The following is a 22673-nucleotide window of genomic DNA, read 5'->3' on the forward strand; positions in this document are numbered from 1 at the left end:
TTTTAAAGCCTTTATTGTGACTGCCAATTGCCACATCTGTTTGATTTCAAAATGAAACAAAATAATTGTTGAAATCCACATAAGTCTGGTTTACCTGATACTAGCGATTGTTCTTCATGAAAAAGGTATGTCTTCCACCACTTACAAAGCAGAAATTGTAAAATGCCACAAATTAAGGGCTATAACCCTAGAGAAAATAACTGAACAGTAACATTCCAACAACATACAAAACTAGGCATGGCAGTGGTAACTCCTGTGAAGTTTGGTGGAATTCCAACCAGTGGTTGGTCCCACTACATGACAGAACAAGAAAGATATTTAACAAATACAACTATTCAAGGTTCTTCTTTGTATTAACTTTAAATTTTTAGTTTTTCCACATTTCAAATGGGCTTAGTAGAAATATCTGCTCTCCCAGCCCCATCCCGACTCACTTTAAAAAGCACAATTTTTTTTTTCATGAAACTTGGTATAATATAGATAGATGGCAGTATAGGCAATGAGAATGTCCTTTTTATTTTGTTCCTGTGGCAATAAATGTGATTACTATGGCAACAAATAATCCAAAGCAAGCTGTCCATAACACAGCATGCTTGACTAATCAGCAACTCCTAAGTTAAAATACAAGAGCTGTCCATAAGACAGCTCGCTCAACTTTTCTCAGTGCTTGACTCTGAATTAGGGCTTGCCAGTATAAAGGGCTTAACTCAATCAAATATATAATCAGAGTTCTGGGGATTATTTCTTCTGATGTAGCCTTTGATAGTAAATAACTACTTAAGTTCCAAGTCAATAGCTTTGAAAGTAACAGAGATACTGGACGTTATATAAAACTTTAACCAAAAAAATTCTACGTTAAAAACGAGCAAAACTCTGTCAAAATTCAAAGAGTTATGGTGATTGTTTCTCCTGGTGTAAACTTTGATAGTAAATTACCATACTAAGTTTCAAGTCAATATAGTGGACGCAACTTGACCCCGATGGTTGACCTTTGCATTATAATACATAATGAGGTACAACCTATTATTGAAAAGGAGTGTACGTAAAACACGAGCTGCACGAAAAAAAGGAAATATAATTTTGTGTAAATATAAATTAGTGTATTGGGAAGCTTTAATTGATCAAATGTAAGTATATATACTTTGATACTGCACTGTATACAAACTAATTCCATATAAATATACACGGCTACCCTAAGCAACCTTGATTTCTATAATGAAATAACCGATATGAATAATCAGCCTAAGGTCAACCATCGCGGTCAAGTTGCGTCTACTATAGCTTTGATAGTAACAGAGATATTTGACTTGATCAAAAACTTTAACCATCTGTAACGCTGACACCAGGGCAAGTGCAATTGCTCTACTTTTTCTTCGAAAAGCTGAGCTAAAAATGGCAAGATCTCCGTAACTGGGTTTCTTTATAACCATTTATTACAAATTTGAATTTCATTATGGCAATAACAACTTGTAGGCAAAAAAACATAAAGAGCAGCTATATCATTTTTACACAAGATGATAGGTCTATCATTTATAATGAGATTATGTGCATCACTAATTTAAGCATTTTTCTCCTATCTGATGTTTCAAGCTTCAACTAATTTGATACAATCTCGGTTAATATAAACAAAATTACAAAAATAAATTTCTGAATCAACACATATTCATGAACAAGAGGGTTATTGACCCTAAAGCGCTCACCTGTGTACAACCTGGCTTCAAGTGTGTTTGTGTAAGTACAGACTTTGGTTTCTTCTATATTAGCCTATATTATATACATGTCACACACATTTTTGAACCTAATAATTTGAACATCTACAGTAGACATTACAAATCTGATATCACACCCAAATATCAAGACTCTAGCTATTATTGATTCAGAGAAGAAGATTTTCAAAGTTTCTTATATAAAAGCCTATTGTAAGTACGGACATGGCCATTTTTTTTTTTTACCTTAGGGCAATAATTTGGACAAGTATGGTAGAGAGTCAAACCCTTATATCACATGCCAAATATCAAAGCTCTATAGAAAAGGATTTTTAAAGTCTGATAGCTGAAAACCTATTGTAACCAAAAAGACCCATATGTTCCATGAATCAGAACCATTTGAATAAATTTTAAAGAGGGCTACCAAGGGATCATTTGTGTAAAGTTTCATCAAAATTCAGTCAGTAGTTTTAGAGGAGATGTTGTTTAAAGAAATTGTTGATGAAAAGTGACCACGCCCTCTGACGGCCATGTTTTTTGACGAATCTGAAAAATTTTAACACTATTTGTAGAAGGTCACACAAGGACATTTTGTGTAAAATTATTTTAAAATCAGGCTAACAGTTTCAATAACAAGAAGATTTTCTAAGTTTCTACTATATACATACAGGCATACAGACACTAAACAGAAAAATGGTGCGAAAAAAAATGATAGTCGCATAATGGCTGATACAAAAAGTCCTCAGTTTTTTTTGCTCTGTAGAGCTATTTTCCTTATTTTCTTTGCAATTTTTTTGCTAAAATCACATGACAGATCTATGCTTGACATGTAGGTAGCATTTTCATAACGAAATAACAACATGACAGAATTTTTCATGGAAACTTAGATCATACACCACCACTATAATTTGGGGTCTAATTTTTTAGCTGATTTTGCAGTATGTGTGTTTGACTAAAATTATTTTTCTTGCATCAAACATGACCCCCACTTTTCTTTTGATTTTTATTTAGCACTGACAATATTTTTCAAGAAAATGTAAGTTACAGATATATAAAATGGGTCCTGATGTGTGCTGCAGCTATTGGAAATAGGTCCATTTTATATAGAATAAAGAACAACAACTACTTAGTGTGTTATAACCTGTATACAGGGAATAGTGACAATGCCCCCTGGCAGCCATGTTTTTTGACATTGAAGTAAGAATAATTTGAACCGTCTTGGTAGAGGGTCACACAAGAACAATTTGTGCAAAATTATTTTAAAATCCAGCTGGCAGTTTCACACAAGAAGATTTTTAAAGTTTCCACTATATACATATAGGAAAAAGTGACGAATCAAAATAATTTGAACAATCTTGGTAGAGGGTCACACAAGGACAAATGTGTAAAATTATTTTAAAATCAGGCCAGCAGTTTTACATAAGAATTTGAATATCATTACCACTGCTCAGTTTAAAATTCTCTGTAATTGTTTCTTTACAAGATTTCAGGCATAATTATTATTCTAGCAAATAACAACTTTTTTTCATGTTTTATGTGTCAGTTCATTTGCACAGTATGTACCATTTTTTATCTAATTATTTTTTTTTTAATTAATCTTTGAGGTGGCTCTCCCAGGTGACTTTTTCTGTGACAGGACATATGTCTGTTACTTGTTTTAATGTTGATTTAATGTTAATTTCCTCATTCCTGAATGAAGGCATAGCAAAAGCTATATGAAACATTGACCAAATTACGGTGTTCCGTTTGGACAATCGTGACTTTATTTAATACTAAACCGCGATGCACAATGGTACGATGACGAAAACACGATGGTGCAATGGCACGATGATTAAACAACGATGGTATGATGGTGAACATGCGATGGCATGATGATGAAATCGCAATGGTACGATGGTGAAATGCCGATGTAATATCGCGTTTTCATCATCGTACCATCGCGTTTTCATCATCGTACCGTCGTGCCATCGCATTTTCACCATCGTACGATCGTGTTTTCACCATCGTACCATCAGATTATCACCATTGTACCTTCACGTTTTCACCACCGTGCCATCCCGTTTTCACCATCATACCATCGTGTTTTCACCATCGTACCATTGTGGTTTCACCATCACCTTCCGGTTAGAAATGCGTATTTCCGTGCACTTGTATTTTTGTCAACAATAGATAAATGTATCTCAATGTGTTTTGTGAGAAGATTTAGATTCTGCTGTTTTGCAAAATGTTTAATAAAATGGTCAGTGCTCAGTTCATTAAAACTGTGTAAAATCTTGAAGGCCACGTCCTTTGTATTTTATGTATGCATGAAAGTAAATTAAAAGCTGGATGTAATATCACATGATATTATTCAAACTCAGCTTATTCTTGTTAGGATTTTGAAGGTACATAGTGAAATGTGAAAATGTGATTGTATCAAGCCTGTATTTTACTGACACATATACTGTACCACTGCGCATGACCACCGTAAGGCGATGGTACAATGGTGACAATGCGATGGTATAATGGTGGTTACGCAATGGTACAATGATGAAAAAACGCGATGACACGATGTAGAAAATATGATGGTACGATGGTGAAAACGCGATTGCATGACGGTGAAAACGCGATGGTACGATGATGAAAACGCGATGGTACAATGGTGAAAACATGATGGTACGGTGATGAAAACGTGATGGCACAAAGGTGAAGATGCGATGGTATGATGGTAAAAACGTGATTGCATGACGGTGAAAACGCGATGGTACGATGATGAAAACGCGATGGTACAATGGTGAAAACATGATGGTACGGTGATGAAAACGCGATATTACATCGACATTTCACCATCTTACCATCGCATCATCACGATTTCATCATTGTGCCATCGTGTTTTCCCAATCGTACCATTGTTGTTTCATCATCGTGCCATCGCACCATTGCATTTTCTTCGTACATCACCATTTAGGATTCAATAAAAAGTCACGATTGTTCAAAAGGAACACCGTACCAAATAGGTTTTCATTGCATCTTCTGTTCAAGTACAAAGATATATACTTGGAATCTATTATCTATCTCAAAGAGGAGGTCATAATAAATGAGTGAAAAATAGGTAAGGTCCTTCAACTGCATGGAAATTTTCTTGAGCTGACTGTTTTATTTTACAAAATATTCTGACACTGACCAGATAGTTATGTTAGTGAACTGATTTATGTGGAGTAGACTGTCAACAGTAGTGTACAGAAGTTACCAGTATGTATGTGAAACAACAACACTACAAGGGCAAACAACTAAAAGAAACACCAGTGTGCATCATCTTAGAACAATTTGTGGCTAAAACTCAAGTGTGTTACTGACTCTTGTAATTTGAATATTGCCTTTCTGCAATTAACCTTTAGCCTGCTGCCGGCAACTGATTCTGCCTTTGCGACCAGTGCAGACCAAGATCAGCCTGCACGGATCAGTAAATTTTCAGTGAACACCCCTTCAAATAATAAATGGTATTGCCCAAATTGAATAATTGAAATCATTGTTAAAAGCACTGACCTCCAGATCTGTTGACAACTATAAAAGGAAAAATATTTAGATATCAGGTAAATAGTGCTATATTTCTTCAACTACAGACAGATTATATGTTGTGGAAACACATAAGAACTTGTAGTTCTTACTATTTTTTCTTTTCAAAATTAAAAAGCATTTGCAACAGAGTACTGAAAGTAAACTGCCTCAATTATAAGCTTTATATTTACGACTGAACAACTGTTAAGTACATATTCCCCTGTGGTGTACCGGTCAAGAATGCAGGAACATTTTAATAGCGGAGTTGGCACAGGTTTGATTACCTACTTGGGCATGTTTTTTTCTTGATTAAGACCACGATAATCCGTAAATAGCCAATCGCAAAGCAGACTTGTACCCGTCTATATTTCATATACAACAATAGCGTTGTATATATATCGGGGCAAAAAAACGCGTGAATTTCGTGTCAGTTTACCGTCTAACAATACAGGCTAATGCCAGAGGTAAATGACCTTGCAATATTCTCACCAGTTATCAATGGAATAAAAAATAAGATTGACTTGGAGGTAAATTCAGTTGACAACGTCTAAATATTAATATCGTAAAAATGACCCCATGTTATTGGATATCAATAAAAGGGTTCACATGACTGAAATACAAGACTGGAATAACTATACATATAACAAGAGCTGTCCAAGGACAGCAACGCTCAACTATTCAACAGCCTTGTTGCTTGAATGAATACGAAAGTTGAAAAAGGGCCATAATTTAGTAAAAAAGTAAAATAGGGTTATGGAACCTGCATAGTGCTTATCAGCTCATGACAGTGGACAAGTGTATGAAGTTTCAATCCATTCCCGTTAGTGGGTACTGAGATACAAGCTTACATATAAGAATTTAACCCAAAACTCCTAAGCTGAAAAGGGGCATAATTTTGTAAAATGCGAAGTTGAGTTATTGACCCTTTGCACTGCATGTCAAGTCATGACAGTGAACTAGTGTGTGAAGTTTCAATCCTTTCCCATTAGTGGATACTGAGAAAATTTTCCCGGCTGTAGAATGTCCATGGCCAGATATTTTTATCCATGGTTAAAACATGGATATCCATGGCCAGAGCATGGATATCCAGGTGAATTAGGAGTTTTGCCATGGAAAAGTTGAATCCATGGACAGTTGTCCAGGGATGAAGGCAGGGATGTCATGGACATTGTCCATGGAAAGTGAATAGCAGCATGGACATGGTCCATGGTCAGCTTTTCTGTTCACACTTAGAAATTCTCTGATGAATAAGGCAGAAAAAGTTCTAAGTCGAAAAAATGGGAATTTTTAAAAAAATTATTAATTCATTATTGTCCTTAGTTTTATGGTCATATAGGTATTCAAATTAATTGAAATGAAACAAGGAATGTAACTAAATAAAATGTTTTCATTTTGCATATTAAAAAAAAATGTAAATTAGAATTACATCATTTTATTAATTCATCCTGACAGTTGATGTAACAAGATATCATACATCATTGAAAATATATCCCACTATATAAGCTATTTATTTCTTTCAGTTTGTTATTGAACATCTCAAACAATGGCACCAAAAAAAATACAGTAGTTCATAAGGATTAAATGTCATATAGTCAAAGAAATTGTTATGAAATTATGCTCATATATGTAAACTCATCATATTATAAACTGAATTAGTCTAAGCCTTTGATAATCCAGGCAGTGACTAATTATCTAGCTTTTACAGCCTTTTAATACACTGCTGTTCAATGTGTACTGTTGCATAAATGAACACACAGAGATAGCTGATAACATCTGGAGATTCTGACCAAGATAAAGACCAATGGAAATGCAGGCTTCTGAAGCCGTTTTACACATGTAGCCCCAAGAAATAATCCCAGTACTTTTTTAATTTTTTTTCTGTGATCTTTGCAAATTCTGTGAGCAAATAAATGGAAAAATTCTCATGAACTGTATATATATATATTTTAAGAACATTCCAGATATTCCCTTCAGTAACTATACTGTACCAAGGAATATTGCTCATGAATACAAAAATTTGAATGTAAACAGGAAGTGCTTTGTTCTAGATGTTGGAGGCAAAATGGAATGGAGCTAAATAATTTTGTACCTTGAAATTCTAAAATGCTTTTAGGGAGATATCAGGTAAGAACATTAAACTTTCTAAACTAAAATATAATATAAATCTATATATCATAGAACTAAAACAAATAGACTGAAGCAGGAACTTTATTCATCTCAGTGGCTTAAACTTTCACCTGGTTACAGGTATTTTTTAAGGTATATGTGAATGATACATAATTATGCTTCTGTAGCAACAGTTTATTTAATGCATATAGTTCTTGCAGTTTTCTATTATTCATTTCTTGTAATTAGTCCTACAATCACTTTGGCTTACAACAAAGTCTAAACATTATGTTATAATTTTACTTTGCAGATACAAGAGTGTACATATTTAGTTATTAGAAGCATTGTCTTCAACATGTATGAATGAAATGATGTAATCAGAGTTAATTGATGGCTTTAGTGACTATATATGCTGTAGGATGAAATGAGATCACAGACAGAGACCCCATCAAACACTTAACTGTAAGTAAATATTTGCAAACACTTATACTAGTATATTTATTTCTATAAAAGGTTGATGATGTATTAATTAATTTATCTTGTTGGGGATTTATGGTTTCACTGACAGGCTGATAATTCCATCAACATTTTATGACATTAATTTTTTGTCAGTAGAAATTCTAAAATTTCTTTTTAAGCTTGTCTGTCATCATTATTAATAAGCATTTACTGAGATGAGGGATAGTACCCACAGATTGTGCTCTTATTTTCATTTCAGTGTCCAATTATAAAGTAACTGGTTTTGATACAACATTTAAATGGTAACTGCAAATTAATTCTGGATTTAGAGTTTTCATTTCACACAGGTAATATTGTATTGTCTAAACATTTTAATTGCAATTATTAATATAAATTGTTTATATATGTGTTATATCAATTTCAGAAATGGCTGGAATGAGGTTCCTGACCCTGGTGATGGTTTTAGCAAAGCTAAGAGACATTCTGGTGCCACCTATATTGAGCCAACATAACTCCTAAAATGATTTTGTTGTATTCATAACTTTCTATTAAATAATTTTTATATTTAACATATCTTTTAGTTTAATTTTTTAGTTAAAGCTAAGTGAATATTTATCATTCTTAACCAGACATCCACTTGTCTGATATGTAGATTTGAACAAATGCCCTGTTACGGTAGGAAGTTCAAGCCACAATTGCCAGGTTAGGCTAAGAAGTGCTGCATGATGACAGGTCCTTGGATGGCATGGACCCAGTCCATGGATGGCATGGACACCATCCATGGATGGCTTAGACACTGGACAATGTCCATGGATGGCATGGCCACTGTCCATGGATATGCCCTGGACACTGGCCATGGATGCCATGGACATTGTCCAGGGCCACTGTCCCTGGACAGGCATGGATTTTTATCCAGGGATACAGTTTTTGTCCATGGATATGTGTTCCAATACTCCATGGACAACAGACCATGCTGAAATCCATGGAATCCATGGACATACTACAGCCGGGAATACCAGCTTACATACAAAAACTTCACCAAAAATTTCTATGTTGAAAAGGGGGCATAATTTTGTAAAAAAGCAAAATAAAGTTATGGGACCTGCACAAGTGGTTGCTGACATACCAGCTTACATACAAGAACTTAACCAAATCGGGACGCGGACGCAGATGTGGACGCCGACGCAAGGGCGAGTCCAATAGCTCTACTATTCTATGAATAGTCGAGCTAAAAATCAAATTGAATTATAAGAAACTCCATATTTGTAGTGTAGAACCAACTGGGTAAATACGTAATTTATACATTCACTGAAACGTTTCCAACAGTTGTAACTTTTTATGTTCACTTGTTATAAAATCAGCATGATCCTTACATTTGCAAACAACTGGATCCAGTTGTTCAAAACTTTAACTGGCGATTGAGCTAACGGTCGATTAACTTTATTAGTATATTTCGATTGAGCTAACGGTCGATTAACTTTATTAGTATATTTCGACAGTTTAGAAAACTTAGAAAAACAAATGAACTTGTAAAGGATTATAAACACTTAATCATCTTTACAGTAAAATCAAAACATCATACAAGTGTTTCCCACCCACCAAGACTAGTATCTCGAATAGAAATTTTACAGGCGGTTAGTTTAACAGCTTAATGCAGGGGTCGTGGGTTCGAGCATCATTTGGGTCACAACCATGACTTCTCATATGACCCCAGTACTGGTTTTCCCAGAAAACGGACTCGAGAGTGGTTACAATATTGAATAAGCTTAAAGCTTCCATCACAATCTAGCTAAACAAATTAGTATAAACTAAACTAAACTAAACTAAACAGCCCGTTAAAGTTTCGAACAACTGGGCCCTGTTAGAAAGTAGAACAACTACATCATTCTTACAAGAAAGACATGATATAGTAAAAAGTCTTCGTAGTCCTACGAGCATCTACGCACTAACTATATCCAGATAAACAAAATAAATAAATAAATAAATAAACACCGACACTGGTTCCTGTTTTTATAAGAACAAAAAATGAATATAACCATAATTATTTTGTCACTTTATACCGATTGTTAAAAAGTGATTTCTAACAGAATCTGATAATTTGTATGTGATTATGTATATTACCAGTAAGCACTAATCCATACTTAAAATACCAGATTACTTCAAACAACAGTATTTTTTTTATCCAACATGTTTACCTCCAATTTGCTGTCAGCCTTTTTTGTAGTTTCGGAACCTGGCTATCTTATTGAATCAACGTATCTGTCATCGGGATTCGCCAACATGCAAACTCCTCACAAAATCTAACTGTCTGAGTATTTTTGAGAAATCCATATTTAACTGTTTACCATTTGCGACTGCAAATGACTCAAATGTTAATGAACGTCAAATTTTAGGAAATCCGGTATTTGAATAAAACTGAATTTATACAAAATAACCTGCATTCTTTCATATGCCCAACTGATAAATTAGCGCTTACAGTACAAAGATAATATCACTCTTATAAAAACATGTTAATCCTAATTATTGCAGTTTTTTTGTCACGTGGTCTAAGTCGAATAGACAACTTGTGCCGTGGTCTACGGGATATATACAACTCGCTTTGCTCGTTATATATATCCCATAGACAACGCCACCCGTTGTCTATGCTATACTTTTCTTTTGCATTTTTAAGATAGTTTAAAATTTATGTTCTAATATTCATACTATATGACCAAACTTCAATCTTCAAGAAAGATCATTTTTAGCAAAAATCTGGAGGTCTAAGTGCCTTTAAAATACCTATCAAATAACTGAATCATAAAATAGTAAAAGTAACAGACATGATTCGGATCTAGTAGACTAGCTCTTAGACTGTGATATATATTTTTTATTTCTATTTTTAAAATTGTGCGGACCAATATTATAATCGGCATTCATTACTATCACATAAAATGATAAAGTAAAAGAAAAGTTACAAAAGATTAAATTTTGTGACAAATTCTTTACTATATTAAAGTCTAGTGGCTACTCAACTGACCCAGATAAAGTCACAAGGAATAGCCAAGTCACTGACCATAACACAATGTCATAAAGATTATAACTAACCTGGTTTAAAGACAGGTAAATATAGTGGTTTACAAACTATACTAGCACTTACTAGCAGTTTGGTTAATCTGGTTTTGGTCAAGTAATTTTACAGATTACATTACATCAGACTTTATTCTGATCATTTCCATTTATTTGTGCTCAATTAAACTGCCTTTTCACTGGAGGTATTTTCAAAATTTGATTTTCCTATATATCCTGGTTGCCTGACCAAGATAATGTTATTTTGACATTTATAACTATGAATTTGATAAATATACTCTACCTTTATGAATGATTCAAATATAAGCTAGATATTGTATTACTACTGTATAATATTATTTAAAGATTTGCATTAACAACTATATATTTGGCTGAAATTCATTAGAAATGCAAGTTCAAATTAGTTGAAAATTATCACATGTAGGTATGTATTTAACCTGCCTTTGCCTCTATCCTGCTTGCACAAATATAAATAAATTCATGAGCTATACCGACATAGTTTTAAAACTTGCCTTTCGGTTCAAATTGCTGACACATCCTAATATCCATCAAATGCAAAATTAATATGAAACTAGAAATTATACTGAAATGAAGAAATGAACAGAAATTCTCAGTTTTAAAATAATTTGTACCAAAGGAGGACACAATTTACATAATCTTATTTGTAACATGGATCTAGTACTACGTAAATGGATCTTTTTGTTCCATATATAAATCTCTAGCAAATTACATATAAAAGATGTACAGTGCCATAAAATACTGCTTATTTGGAGCTGACCACCTGTGATATTTAAACTAAATTGTGCTAATGATTTTTAGCTTGTTGGATCTTGGTCAGGGTATATCTCTAAACTTCATGATCATCAAAAATGAAGCAATACGTATAACTGAGATTGTATCCCTTTTAAATGGATCTAAACTACATGTACTAGAAGGCCTTGACAATAACTTTTTTCGGTGGTGTCCCAGAGGGCCCCTGTACCTGTAGAATTTGGTGTCAATACAAGGGATCCCTCCAGCAGTCAGGGGTGTAACTGTTTTAAGTTATGTAACCTATTTCAGTTACTTTCTCAAGCATTTTATAACCTGTATTAGTTATAAAATATAGTTAACTCAGATAAGTTATTCAAAAAAAGTCTTTTTGCTGTTTAGTAGCAAACTGTGGTTAATCAAATTCTCTTTTAGTCTGAGCATGACCTGATAAGCCTAATGGGATATTAAGAGTTTTATAGCTTTAAAACTTTTGGGTAAAGCTTTATCAGCCTTGCCTAAAAATTTTTACTGCATAGCTGGAAAGATAAAAGGTCAAGGATTCAGAAAATAATTACATTAGTCTCATTCAAAATAAGGAATTGGCACAGGAGGGCTTTGTAATATTTTATGATAACTGAAACAAGTTATGAAAGTTTAAACTTTAAGCAATAACTAAAATGGGTTATAAACTGCGATAACTTGAAACAGTTACACCCCTGACTGTCCAGTTTGAAAGGATGAAAATATACCAAAACTACTTAATCTTAAATCATATTCATTTCTTTTCTTGTTTTGAATTAAGTTCTGCAACAGCTACTATTAGTCTATAAGCTTTATTTTCTACCAACTGATATAGGTTGTTGCCGTTCTTTAACTGAAGCAGGAAAAGAAATTACTACAATTTAAGATTTAGCAGTTCATTGTGAGATGAAAACAACATTGGTTTCATATTTTTTTGGTTGAATATGCTGTTAGAATTAAGAAATCTTTGAATGTAACTCGGTATTTAATGCGGCTGTTACATTGTCAATGTTGAAAATAGGTATCCTGGAGGAACACCAAGCTTTGAATAATGTGTGTCCCTTGCTAGAATTTGGGGTTCTCGGGATCTCGGGACACTGTTAGTGTCGAGCCCTGACTAGGCCAAATTTATGCTTTAACTTCAAAGTTCACACTCGTCTTTCACAACATCTAAAACAATCTCACAGGATGAATTACATAAATCTAGTTTTTATTTTGTCAAAACAACACCCATGTTAACGTTTTAATTTGCAGGATAGCAGTTTTCTCAAATTTGTGGAAGTATGGCATTTATAAAATGATAGTTTCTAACAGAAATGACATGACTGAATGCTTTCAGACTCCTCACAAGCCTTAAGTTGGCATCATATGATCTCATAATGCAGCTTTTATTTTATAAAAATCATGACCCCTTTTAACTTAGAAATTTATGAAAGTTTAGCATGACACTAATTAAAATTAAATCTGGAAATTAGATCCCTTGGAAGCACAGAGAACAAGGTAAACAGTGAAAATTGCATACTCGGTTTGTCTCTTTCTCAGAAAATAAATGACCAATATTTACAAACTCTACACATGTTTTTAACTTTTTGGCATCATGTGATATATGGCAGGTTTCAGATATAAGTTCAATTTATGTTCAATTATCACTGCAAAAAATATAATTAAATTGCAGGATTACATAATTAATAATTATTGTCATGCCTTTAGACTGACAAAAATTCAAATCACTGAACCTTGCAAGAACTACATACCTTTATTCCATTCACATAAAACACTAATTCACTCGACATATCACCTGTCATTTCTGGCAAAAAGGTATAACATAACACTATAACTGGTGATTAAGTTTCATTGAGCAATGACCTCAAATAAATTATCCCCTTCAGTGTAGTCTTCCTCTATACCTGTTTACAAATCAGAGTGTACATTATTAAAGTAGGTCAATGCTGGTGAAAGATTTTCCAGATTCTAAAAATAAACAGAAATTCTACTGGTTATCTGAAAATCTTTTCCTACCTCCGTTTGAAGAGTTTTCATAATTTTCTCCAAAAAACTTTTCTATTGGTTGAATAAATTCGGTCAACCAATGAAATATTTTGTGACAAAATCCAATTACAGTTGTACAACACGACAGAGATTTTTTTCTTGTCGTAAAACAACTTTAAATGGCATCATATGGCTCAGTTCCAGATCTAATAAGTAGTAGCGTAACGGTAGATATTGGAAAAGGTAACTATGTATATTTACATAAATGTTTACCAGTTTTGGTCGGTTTTTATTGTCTTCATCTACATCTACATCTACATGATACTTCCAACAATCATTAACGATTATGACTGGAAGGCGCTTGTCTGGGCAGTGTTAAAAATGAGAAAACGTATTAGGTGCAAAGAATAAAAATTACTACAGGTGCTAAGTTAAAAAACATAGTGAAGGAAGTTACTGCAGATGTACAGTGGCCAGCCGCTCAGCAAATATGTTGAGGCTGGGGCTGGACTGTACAAATTGGGGAAGGCCATTCCATAGTCTGATTGTACGGGGGAAGAAGGAATTCATGTGGTATTGAGTACGGGACTGTGGAATTAGGTAGTTCAGGTTTCTGGTCGGAGTTAGATGGTTATGGTCGACGCATACATGATTTGTTCGGATTTTGTAAAAATAGATGAGAGAAGATTGTATGCGCCGTTGTTCTAAAGTTTGCCAGTTTAGGGTGTTAATCATCTGGGTTACACTGCTTGTATAGTTATAGTCGTTAAAGATAAACCGTGCAGCTGATCTTTGCACTTTTTCGACTTTGTATGAGAGGGACTTTTGCCAGGGGTGCCAGATGGATGAGCAATACTCGAGTTGTGGACGGACATAGGTGTTATAGGCTTTCTCTTTGACCTTTTTGTTTGTTGTCTGAACATTTCTTTTGATGAATTTAAGAGAGTTGTTTGCTTTAGAGGAAATAGTATTAATATGTTCAGACCAGTTTAAGTCTTTAGTTAGTGTAACACCTAAGTATTTAGCGGTATCGGTAGATTTCAGTTCCTTGGCATGCAGGGTGTAAGGAAACAAGACAGGGTTTCGTTTGCGAGTAATTCTCAGCACCTCTTTATGATACCTTTCGGATACTCATTTTCGGATAGGCAGTGGCTAGGTAGCCGGCTACCTAGACATTTAGTCTACGTAGCCCGCTCTATATATAGAAGGTCTAGGTAGCCGGAACCGGCTACCTAGCCACTGCCTTTAGGATAAACAAAAGTCCGATCCCCACCAATCCCTCATCACACGTGCCATTTTTAGGGGATAATTTATTTGAGGTCATAAATTGTTAAAGTCGTTTTACTGATTGACTAAATAACTGACCAAGGGAAATCGCTATTACTATTAGTAGTATTACACTTTCATATTCGATACGTCACTTCTGACTCTATAGAAAATATCAGATTTCTTGGTTAATTTTTCTCCGTAACGGTCAAAGCTATAGGAGAGATCATGTTTGTATACAAATCTGTTGTATTTTCTATTTTTAGAACTGATAAGACAGTGATTGGGTGGGCAGAAGCCGAACGTCCATGTTTTTTGTAAACAGTGATGTTTTTCAAACAGCCTAAACTTTCTTAAAAGAAAATTATATCAATAATTTTCTGATCAATGGAAAGGATATAAAGCAAGCAATTTATTAATTACTTTTAATTGTTATCTCGAGAAATAAAATGGATTAATTATGAACGCTTAATTTTAATACAGTGTTTTTCTAAAAGTTTTGAACATCGATCACTATGACGCTGTTAAAATTATGAGTCATTAAAAACAGTTATTCATTTAAAAAAGATATTTGAATACGAAAATCTGAAAATTGTAAATATTTCAAAACTTTTTTAATTTTGGAAATCCATAAATGAGCGAAAAAGTTATTAAAAATTAAAAATTCCGATCTCATACACAAACGATGTAAAAACATTTGTTTTGCCCACCACCAGATAAACAGATGTTAATGTGTGACGTCATGGCGACCTCTCCTATTGCTTGAGCAGTTATGAATTGTATGAAAAATACTCTTTTAATGGAAATGTGTTTGGAATTTAAGTGATGAAGCCGATAAAATTAGATTAGATTTCTTTATTTCCACCAATAATGGAGGAAATATCTAACACGTGCAGTCTATTATTTCAGGCTATGTCTCTGATGATGGCATGAAACAGACTTCTACCACAGTAAGAATTTACTTTATTTGTGAAAGTTTCCGTCTGTTTAAAGCTCACCTGAATAGAAAGTACTCAAGATGAGCTATTGTGATCACACTGTGTCCTCTGGTGTCCATCATCATCAACAATTTGACTGTTAATATTCTTGAAGTCACAATTTTGGCCAAATGTCGATGAAACTTAGTCAAAATGTTACCCTAAGTGAAACCTTGGACAAGTTTGTTACTAGGTCATCTAGGGTAAAAAAACTAGTTTAATATGTCAATTGATTGGAAATCCTTGTTAACACTAGATATCACATTTTCTGCCTCCTCTTCATAAAACTTTGTCGGAATGTTTGTTCCTATGAAAGCTAGGTCAGGTTTGAAACTGGATTACCTGAGGTCTTAAACTACTAAAACTAGGTCACTTGGTAAAATCATAGAAAACCCTTGTTTACACTCTAAAAAGGCCACATTTTCTGCTTATTATCATAAATCTTTATCAGAATGTTGTCTCCATAACATATAGGATAATTTGAATACTGGATTATCCAAGATCAAAAACTAGGTCACAAGGTCAAATCAAAGAAATACTTTGTTAACACTGTAAAAGCCACATTTTCCGTTTGATCTTCATAAAACTTTGGTAAAAGCTGTTAACTCTCTAGAGACAAATTGTTGACTTGATATTTGTAAAACATTTCTCAGAATGTTTGACACAATGAAATCTATGTCAAGTTAGAAACTTAATTATCTAGGTCAAAAACTAAATCACAAGGTCAAATCATAGAAAGACTCTCAAAAGGTAAAATTTTCTACCTGATCTTTGTTGCAGTTTTGATTGTTTAAAATGTAAGATAAATTTGTACCCTGGTCACCTTTTCAACGAGATGATCATAAAATTTAATCTTTGTCAGAATGTTTGTCCTTAAGAAATCTAGGTCAGGTTCAAAATTGGAGACCGAGTACCTAAGGTCAAAAACCGTGTTACTAGGTCAAATCATTGAAAAACTTGGATAATGATATACCCGATTTTCACAAAACTTAGTTAAAGTGTTTGTCTCTGTGAAATCTAGGTCAAATTAGATACTATGTTATCAAAGGTAAAAACTAGGTGAGGTGATTTGAAGAAGTATTGAGAATGTTATCATGTTTGATGTTTGCAACATGTTTGTCAACCAGAGTTACAAATTTATAGTATGTGTAAGATGAAGCAGTTACAGAGGGTGTCTGTTAACAAGAGCTACACATAAGTTTGTGTATTACACTGTGCAGTACAGAGAGCATGTCTGTCAACCAGAGTACACTGCCACACAGTACTGAGCATATGTGTCAACCAGAGTACACTGCTACACAGTACTGAGCATGTCTGTCAACCAGGGTGCACTGCCATACAGTACTGAGCATGTATGTCAACCAGAGTACAGAACTTTTAGTTATTTAGACTTAATTATTGTTATACTGTTACTGGTGCAGTCTGATGGGAAAAGTTTTTTGCAGGAAGCTGTTTGCATTCTTGAAGGTTTTGAGGTTTTACCTAGAATTATTTTCTCTTTTAGATATTGATTATTCTAAAGTTTTTGTAACATCATTTAATTTTGTTTTTCTTAAAATTTCTGGGTTTTGGTAGAAATGGCTATTTCTGGCAGATATGACTTTGTGGATTGAAAGTGTGAAGATAAAATGAATGGTAATTTTGCTTGTTCATTTAAAATTTAGTTCTGTGGATGGACTTATCACAAAATTCACATAAGTTAATCCCCCATGAAAATAATGGTTTTTAAGTGGTTAAGTATTTTAGCTCACCAGAGCTCCAAGTGCTTGGGTTAGCTATTGTAATTACTCGTCCATCCGTCCATCCACACTTCTGTTCAGATGACACTCCTATGAAATTTTAATTTTAACATTTAACTACAAGTCAGATTGCATCAAACTTGGTCAGAAGCATCCAGGCATGGTCCTCTATAAAGTTTCAAATGTTTCAGCTTCATGAACCACTTGATTGATCTTCACCAAACTTGGTCTGTAGTATCATAGTAAGGTTGGCACTTGGCCCCCTTTTAAGGACCTCTGGAGCTAACTAGTAAGTATAGAAACTTTAAACAACTTCTCGTATAACGGCTGGATGCAGATAACCATTATAAAGAAACCCTCCAAAACACCCTCAGCCTGTTTCAGTTGTCTGTATTTTTATGTCTCCCCATTTTTTGCCCTTTCCGTCCGGCCATCCGGCGGTGTATACGTCACACTTCATTTCCGAGCAATAACTGGAGATCCATTTGACCTAGAACCTTCAAACTTCATAGGATTGTAGGGCTGCTGGAGTAGACGACCCCTTTTGTTTTTAGGGTCACTCCGTCAAAGGTCAAGATCACAGGGGCCTGAACATTGAAAACCATTTCCGATCAATAACTAGAGAACCACTTGACCCAGAATGTTGAAACTTCATAGGATGATTGTACATGCAAAGTAGATGACCCCTATCGATTTTGGGGTCACTCCATTAAAGGTCAAGGTCACAGGGGCCTGAACATTGAAAACCATTTCTGTCAGTAACTTCAGAACAACTTGACCCAGAATGTTGAAACTTAATAGGATGATTGGTCATGCAGAGTAGATGACCCCTAACGATTTTGGGGTCACTCTGTTAAAGGTCAAGGTCACAGGGGCCTGAACATGGAAAACCGTTTCCAATCAATAACTTGAGAACCTCTCGACCCAGAATGTTGAAACTTCATAGGATGATTGTTCATGCAGAGTAAATGACCCCTATCGATTCTTGGGTCACTCTGTTGAAGGTCAAGGTCTCAGGAGCCTGAACATGGAAAACAGTTTCCAATCAATAACTTGAGAACCACTTGACCCAGAATGTTGAAACTTCATAGGATGATTGAACATGCAGAGTAGATGACCCCTATTGATTTTGTGGTCAGTCTATTAAAGGTCAAGGTCACAGGGGCCTGGTCATGTAAAATCATTTCGGGAAAATAACTTGAGAACCACTTGACCTAGAATATTGAAACTTAATAGGATGATTGAACATGCAGAGTAGATGACCCCTATTTATTTTGAGGGCACTTGATCAAAGGTCAAGGTCACAGGAGCCTGAACAGTGACATGAGAACCACTAGGCCAAGAGTGTTGAAATTTAGTGGGATGACTGGACATGCCAAGTAGATGATCCCTATTGCAGCCAACCATCAGTGTATCTTTGACTTGCGCTCCTGACCCCTATTGACTTCTTGCCTATAGGACTTAGTCACTTTGCATTGGGGGAGACATTTGCTTTTTTACAAAAGCAATTTCTAGTTTCCACCTGATTTAAAAGACCTAAGACATAATACAATGTATAGTGTTTGAAATGTTTGTTATTTGTCACATATAATCAACTAATACTGCCTCTGGAACCAAAATTGCACACTCTCTAGACTGTTTAAGCTCTGAAACTTGGTTGAGAGATGTAGAGCCATCGTGGCCCTCTTGTTTTGTTATGGACTAAGTTCTACAAGTTTACCACTTCTCATTTTAAGTACAGAGTGATGGATGGCTCAACCAGCAAGCTTCATGTAGTCTTACTTTGTTTTGCAGGAAACCATCTACCCATTTGTCAGTCCACAGAAATCTTTCATCCGTACAGTCACAGCTGCATTTCATTCTATACTACGCCTGAAAGAGGTAAACAGCATCTTCTGTTACACTTGATTTGTTATTTTCTTCCTTTAGTGAAGTTAATTCCATCTTTTTACATGTTGAACATACTGATTACAGACAAATAATAATATGTAAATAACTATTTGATTGTTAGTTCATCAAAAAAAAATAATGTCTTATTATAAAGACTCTAGATTTTACTGTTTCATTTCATTATTATTTTGGTCTTAATTCCTTTATCAAAATGATTTTAGTTTGTTGTTGTATTCAGAGAATGCTAAGATGTAAGACTGATACCTGGATTTTTTTATCATTTTGATAACGGCCATGAGAGAAATAAAACAGATTGAAATCTAGAAACATTCAAAATCCTTTTTTACAGAAACAGTGTTATTACAAAATAGTTTCAGGTAATCATGTTTTAAATTACCAAAATTTTTAGTTACTGTCCTATTGCTGTATGTTGGAATGGTTAAGTTTCAAAATGAAAAAAGGAACCCAAGAAATTATCATGTTATACATCCTATTGAAAAGGATATCTGTTGAATTAGTAAGTTATACAGCAGTGTGTAAATAATGCCATAAAACTAAACTGGCTGCCTCAGTAGTTAGCCATTTTCTTAAATTTCAGTCTGCCATATCTTTTTCAATTAAGTATGGATTTAAGGCCTAAATCTAGAATCCTTTGTTTTGAATGACATGGGTTGGTTTTTCTTTCCCTGTAAAATATCATTTTTCAGTTGCCTTGATTAACTTACGGACTGTAAGTGGAATAAAGTAATGTGCATTTTAACAATGAGAGACACTGCATTTCAGAAAATCACTGACTTTATTAAGAAAGATTTTTTTTAATGATCATTTCAGACAAAGAAGATTTTAGTGTTCCTGGCATTGAATGTATTTGGTACGGCAACGTTGTTGGTATGGTGTCATGACACTAACAGTATGGGTAAGTCAGTTGCCATTTATAATGTCACGAAAAGTATAGAGACTTGGAAAATTCCTTTAAAACTTATTTAAAAATGACTTTAACTCTAAAAACATGAGAAAGTACTTGAATTTTATAACAGTCAGTTTGAATTTCACCAAAAATGCAGTGAAATAATATTTTGTCTGCAACTTGCCTTGTGGAATGAATAAATTTGAAAAAGAAATAAAAAATTTGACAATTTGAAAGAAGATTTTTTGTCACTTTATTTTGTAACCGATCCTGATATACATTTGTAGCAGTGTATGACCACATTCTATAGAGATTTACACATATTTTATTGTAATGCTGTTTTCAGCATTCCCACTTAAAAATAGCTACAAGCTGTGAACTGTATTGCTAAAACTTACTGAACGAATAACAAAATTAACATGGATATATTGGGAGACCTTTGAAGACTGTAAACCATTGCTATAGCCATGTGTGTAAACATTGTTTTGATGAATATCTGACACTGTATAAATGTATGATATTACATTTGTTCTTTTTTTTACAGCTTTGACAGCCTACACATACCTTACTATATTTGATCTATTCAGGTGAGTTTATATTTCTTTTGTTATTTAGACAAACATTGGATGGAGTGATTTCAAACTTAGTGAATAGTGTACAGTTTTTCATGGGCATTTGGGAAACAATCAGAACTATTTACCTGTAGTAGGGGTGAAAGGGCCACATGGCCCCCTTTGTTTAAATTTTGTTCTTGTTGTAAGAGAAATATACATTTTAAATACAGATTACAGCAAAACCATTTTCTTTATTTTGACAAAATTATTCAAACCCTGACAAAAGCTCCAGACTGTTAAAAAGTTGTTTTACAGTTCCATATTTCATTAGAAAAAACAAGTTAGTGATTGTACAAAAAAATTGTTTACAGAAAAACTTAAACATTAACAGTTTTCAAAAAATAAAGTGTAATAAAGTCTTTGTGAGTGTAAAAAAAAAAAAAAAAAATAGGATTTTTTTTCGAGAAATTTTCAAAATTTAAAAAAATTAACACAAAAAAAAAAAACCAACCCGCACAAAAGGCTAATATTCTCCCTAGACGACCTTTTAAACCCTTTCCCGTGGTGCAAAAAGATTTTTAAAGTGTGTCGTCTTTTAAGTTTGAACAGGGTTGCAATTTAGTAACTTTTCATTTTTATGATTTTTAGCTCACCAGCACGCTGATTTTGGGATCACCTAAGTCTGACATTGTGCTTCCAACAATTCCCGTTATTAAACCCCCTAGAGACAGTTTTTTTTAAAAATTTTTAAAGGGGATGATTTGAATTTGGCGTTTCCCCCAAATGAGGCAGTGCCTTATTTCATATTTAATAAAAAATAAGATAAGACTGAAGTATTTTCTTTTAATTCTGTAAAATTTTTTTTTTATTTCAACTTTACTTAGACAGTTGAGAGATATGTCCCCTTTGGGTAAAAAGAATTTTATTGGAAATTTCAAAAAAATTTCAATAAAAAAAACGAGATTTTTGCTATGTGTGTGCTCGGGTGAAGAGAAAATTAAAAAAAACCCAAAAACATACCAAGGAAACCCCCTTTTGAAGCTGGGGGAAATCACACCTTCACGCATGTTTGGGTTTTATGCATCTTGATAAGATCGGGGGTATTGAAACCGGTGACCGACTCCGTAAATTTTACTATTAAAAAAAAATTATGCAAATAATTTAATTTCCCAAAGGGTTTTCGCATTTGACACTAAATTATTAAAAAATTGACCAACTGCATGATTTAACCAAATACAAAGAAATTTTTTTGAAAAATTTTAAATTACATTTTTTATTTGCGCTGCGCATTTGTAAATCGCGCAGATTAATTTTACCTGCGCAACGATTGGTAAAATCGTGCGCAAAACCAACGTAAAAAAAATTTTTAATGCGCGCGCGTTTGGAAAAAATAGCGCAGATTGGTTATTTGGGGGTAAACAAAAAAAAATTGAAAAAACTTTCTACTTTAGTAAAAAAACACCGGTTCTATTTTTAGCAAAAGGCACGGACCAAAAAACCGGGTTTTTGTACTTTAGAAAATTTATTTGAAACTGACCAGAAAAAGGCTCTGTAGAAGCCCAAACTCGGTCTTTTTAAAAAAAATAGTCAAATTAAAAATCTTTGGTTGGGTTTCACTACACTTTTGGGTTTTTGTAAATTTGTTTTGTTAAATTTTTGTTACAAATGCGAGCCGTAGGGCCTAGATAAATAAATTTGAAATC

The 22673-nt window shown here is 33.9% G+C and overlaps 2 protein-coding genes and 1 long non-coding RNA gene across 4 annotated transcripts in view; 2 read left to right on the forward strand and 1 right to left on the reverse strand.

Moving 5' to 3' along the window:
• LOC128556121 (xanthine dehydrogenase/oxidase-like) overlaps nucleotides 1-13633 on the reverse strand; it is a 102784-nt gene extending 89151 nt beyond the window's left edge. For both annotated transcript variants that reach the window (XM_053540052.1, XM_053540046.1), the window contains exon 1: nucleotides 13403-13633. In XM_053540052.1, the coding sequence (XP_053396027.1) occupies nucleotides 13403-13453 (51 nt within the window). In that variant the 5' untranslated portion in view covers nucleotides 13454-13633. The remainder of the gene's footprint in view (nucleotides 1-13402) is intronic.
• LOC123545335 (uncharacterized) lies at nucleotides 6258-8377 on the forward strand. Its single transcript, XR_006685321.2, has 3 exons — nucleotides 6258-7367; nucleotides 7660-7811; nucleotides 8233-8377. It is a non-coding gene; the product is annotated as an uncharacterized LOC123545335 (long non-coding RNA).
• A 101-nt stretch (nucleotides 13634-13734) lies between the features above and the next one.
• LOC123544929 (zinc transporter 6-B-like) lies at nucleotides 13735-21020 on the forward strand. Its single transcript, XM_053540156.1, has 5 exons — nucleotides 13735-13880; nucleotides 15813-15853; nucleotides 19414-19500; nucleotides 20341-20425; nucleotides 20961-21020. The coding sequence occupies exons 1-5, from the start codon at nucleotides 13817-13819 to the stop codon at nucleotides 21005-21007; spliced, it is 324 nt and encodes a 107-aa protein (XP_053396131.1). The 5' UTR covers nucleotides 13735-13816; the 3' UTR covers nucleotides 21008-21020.
• Nucleotides 21021-22673: the final 1653 nt, after the last annotated feature.

This window comes from Mercenaria mercenaria, chromosome 1 (assembly GCF_021730395.1).
Source record: "Mercenaria mercenaria strain notata chromosome 1, MADL_Memer_1, whole genome shotgun sequence".
In the NCBI taxonomy this organism is placed as follows: domain Eukaryota; kingdom Metazoa; phylum Mollusca; class Bivalvia; order Venerida; family Veneridae; genus Mercenaria; species Mercenaria mercenaria.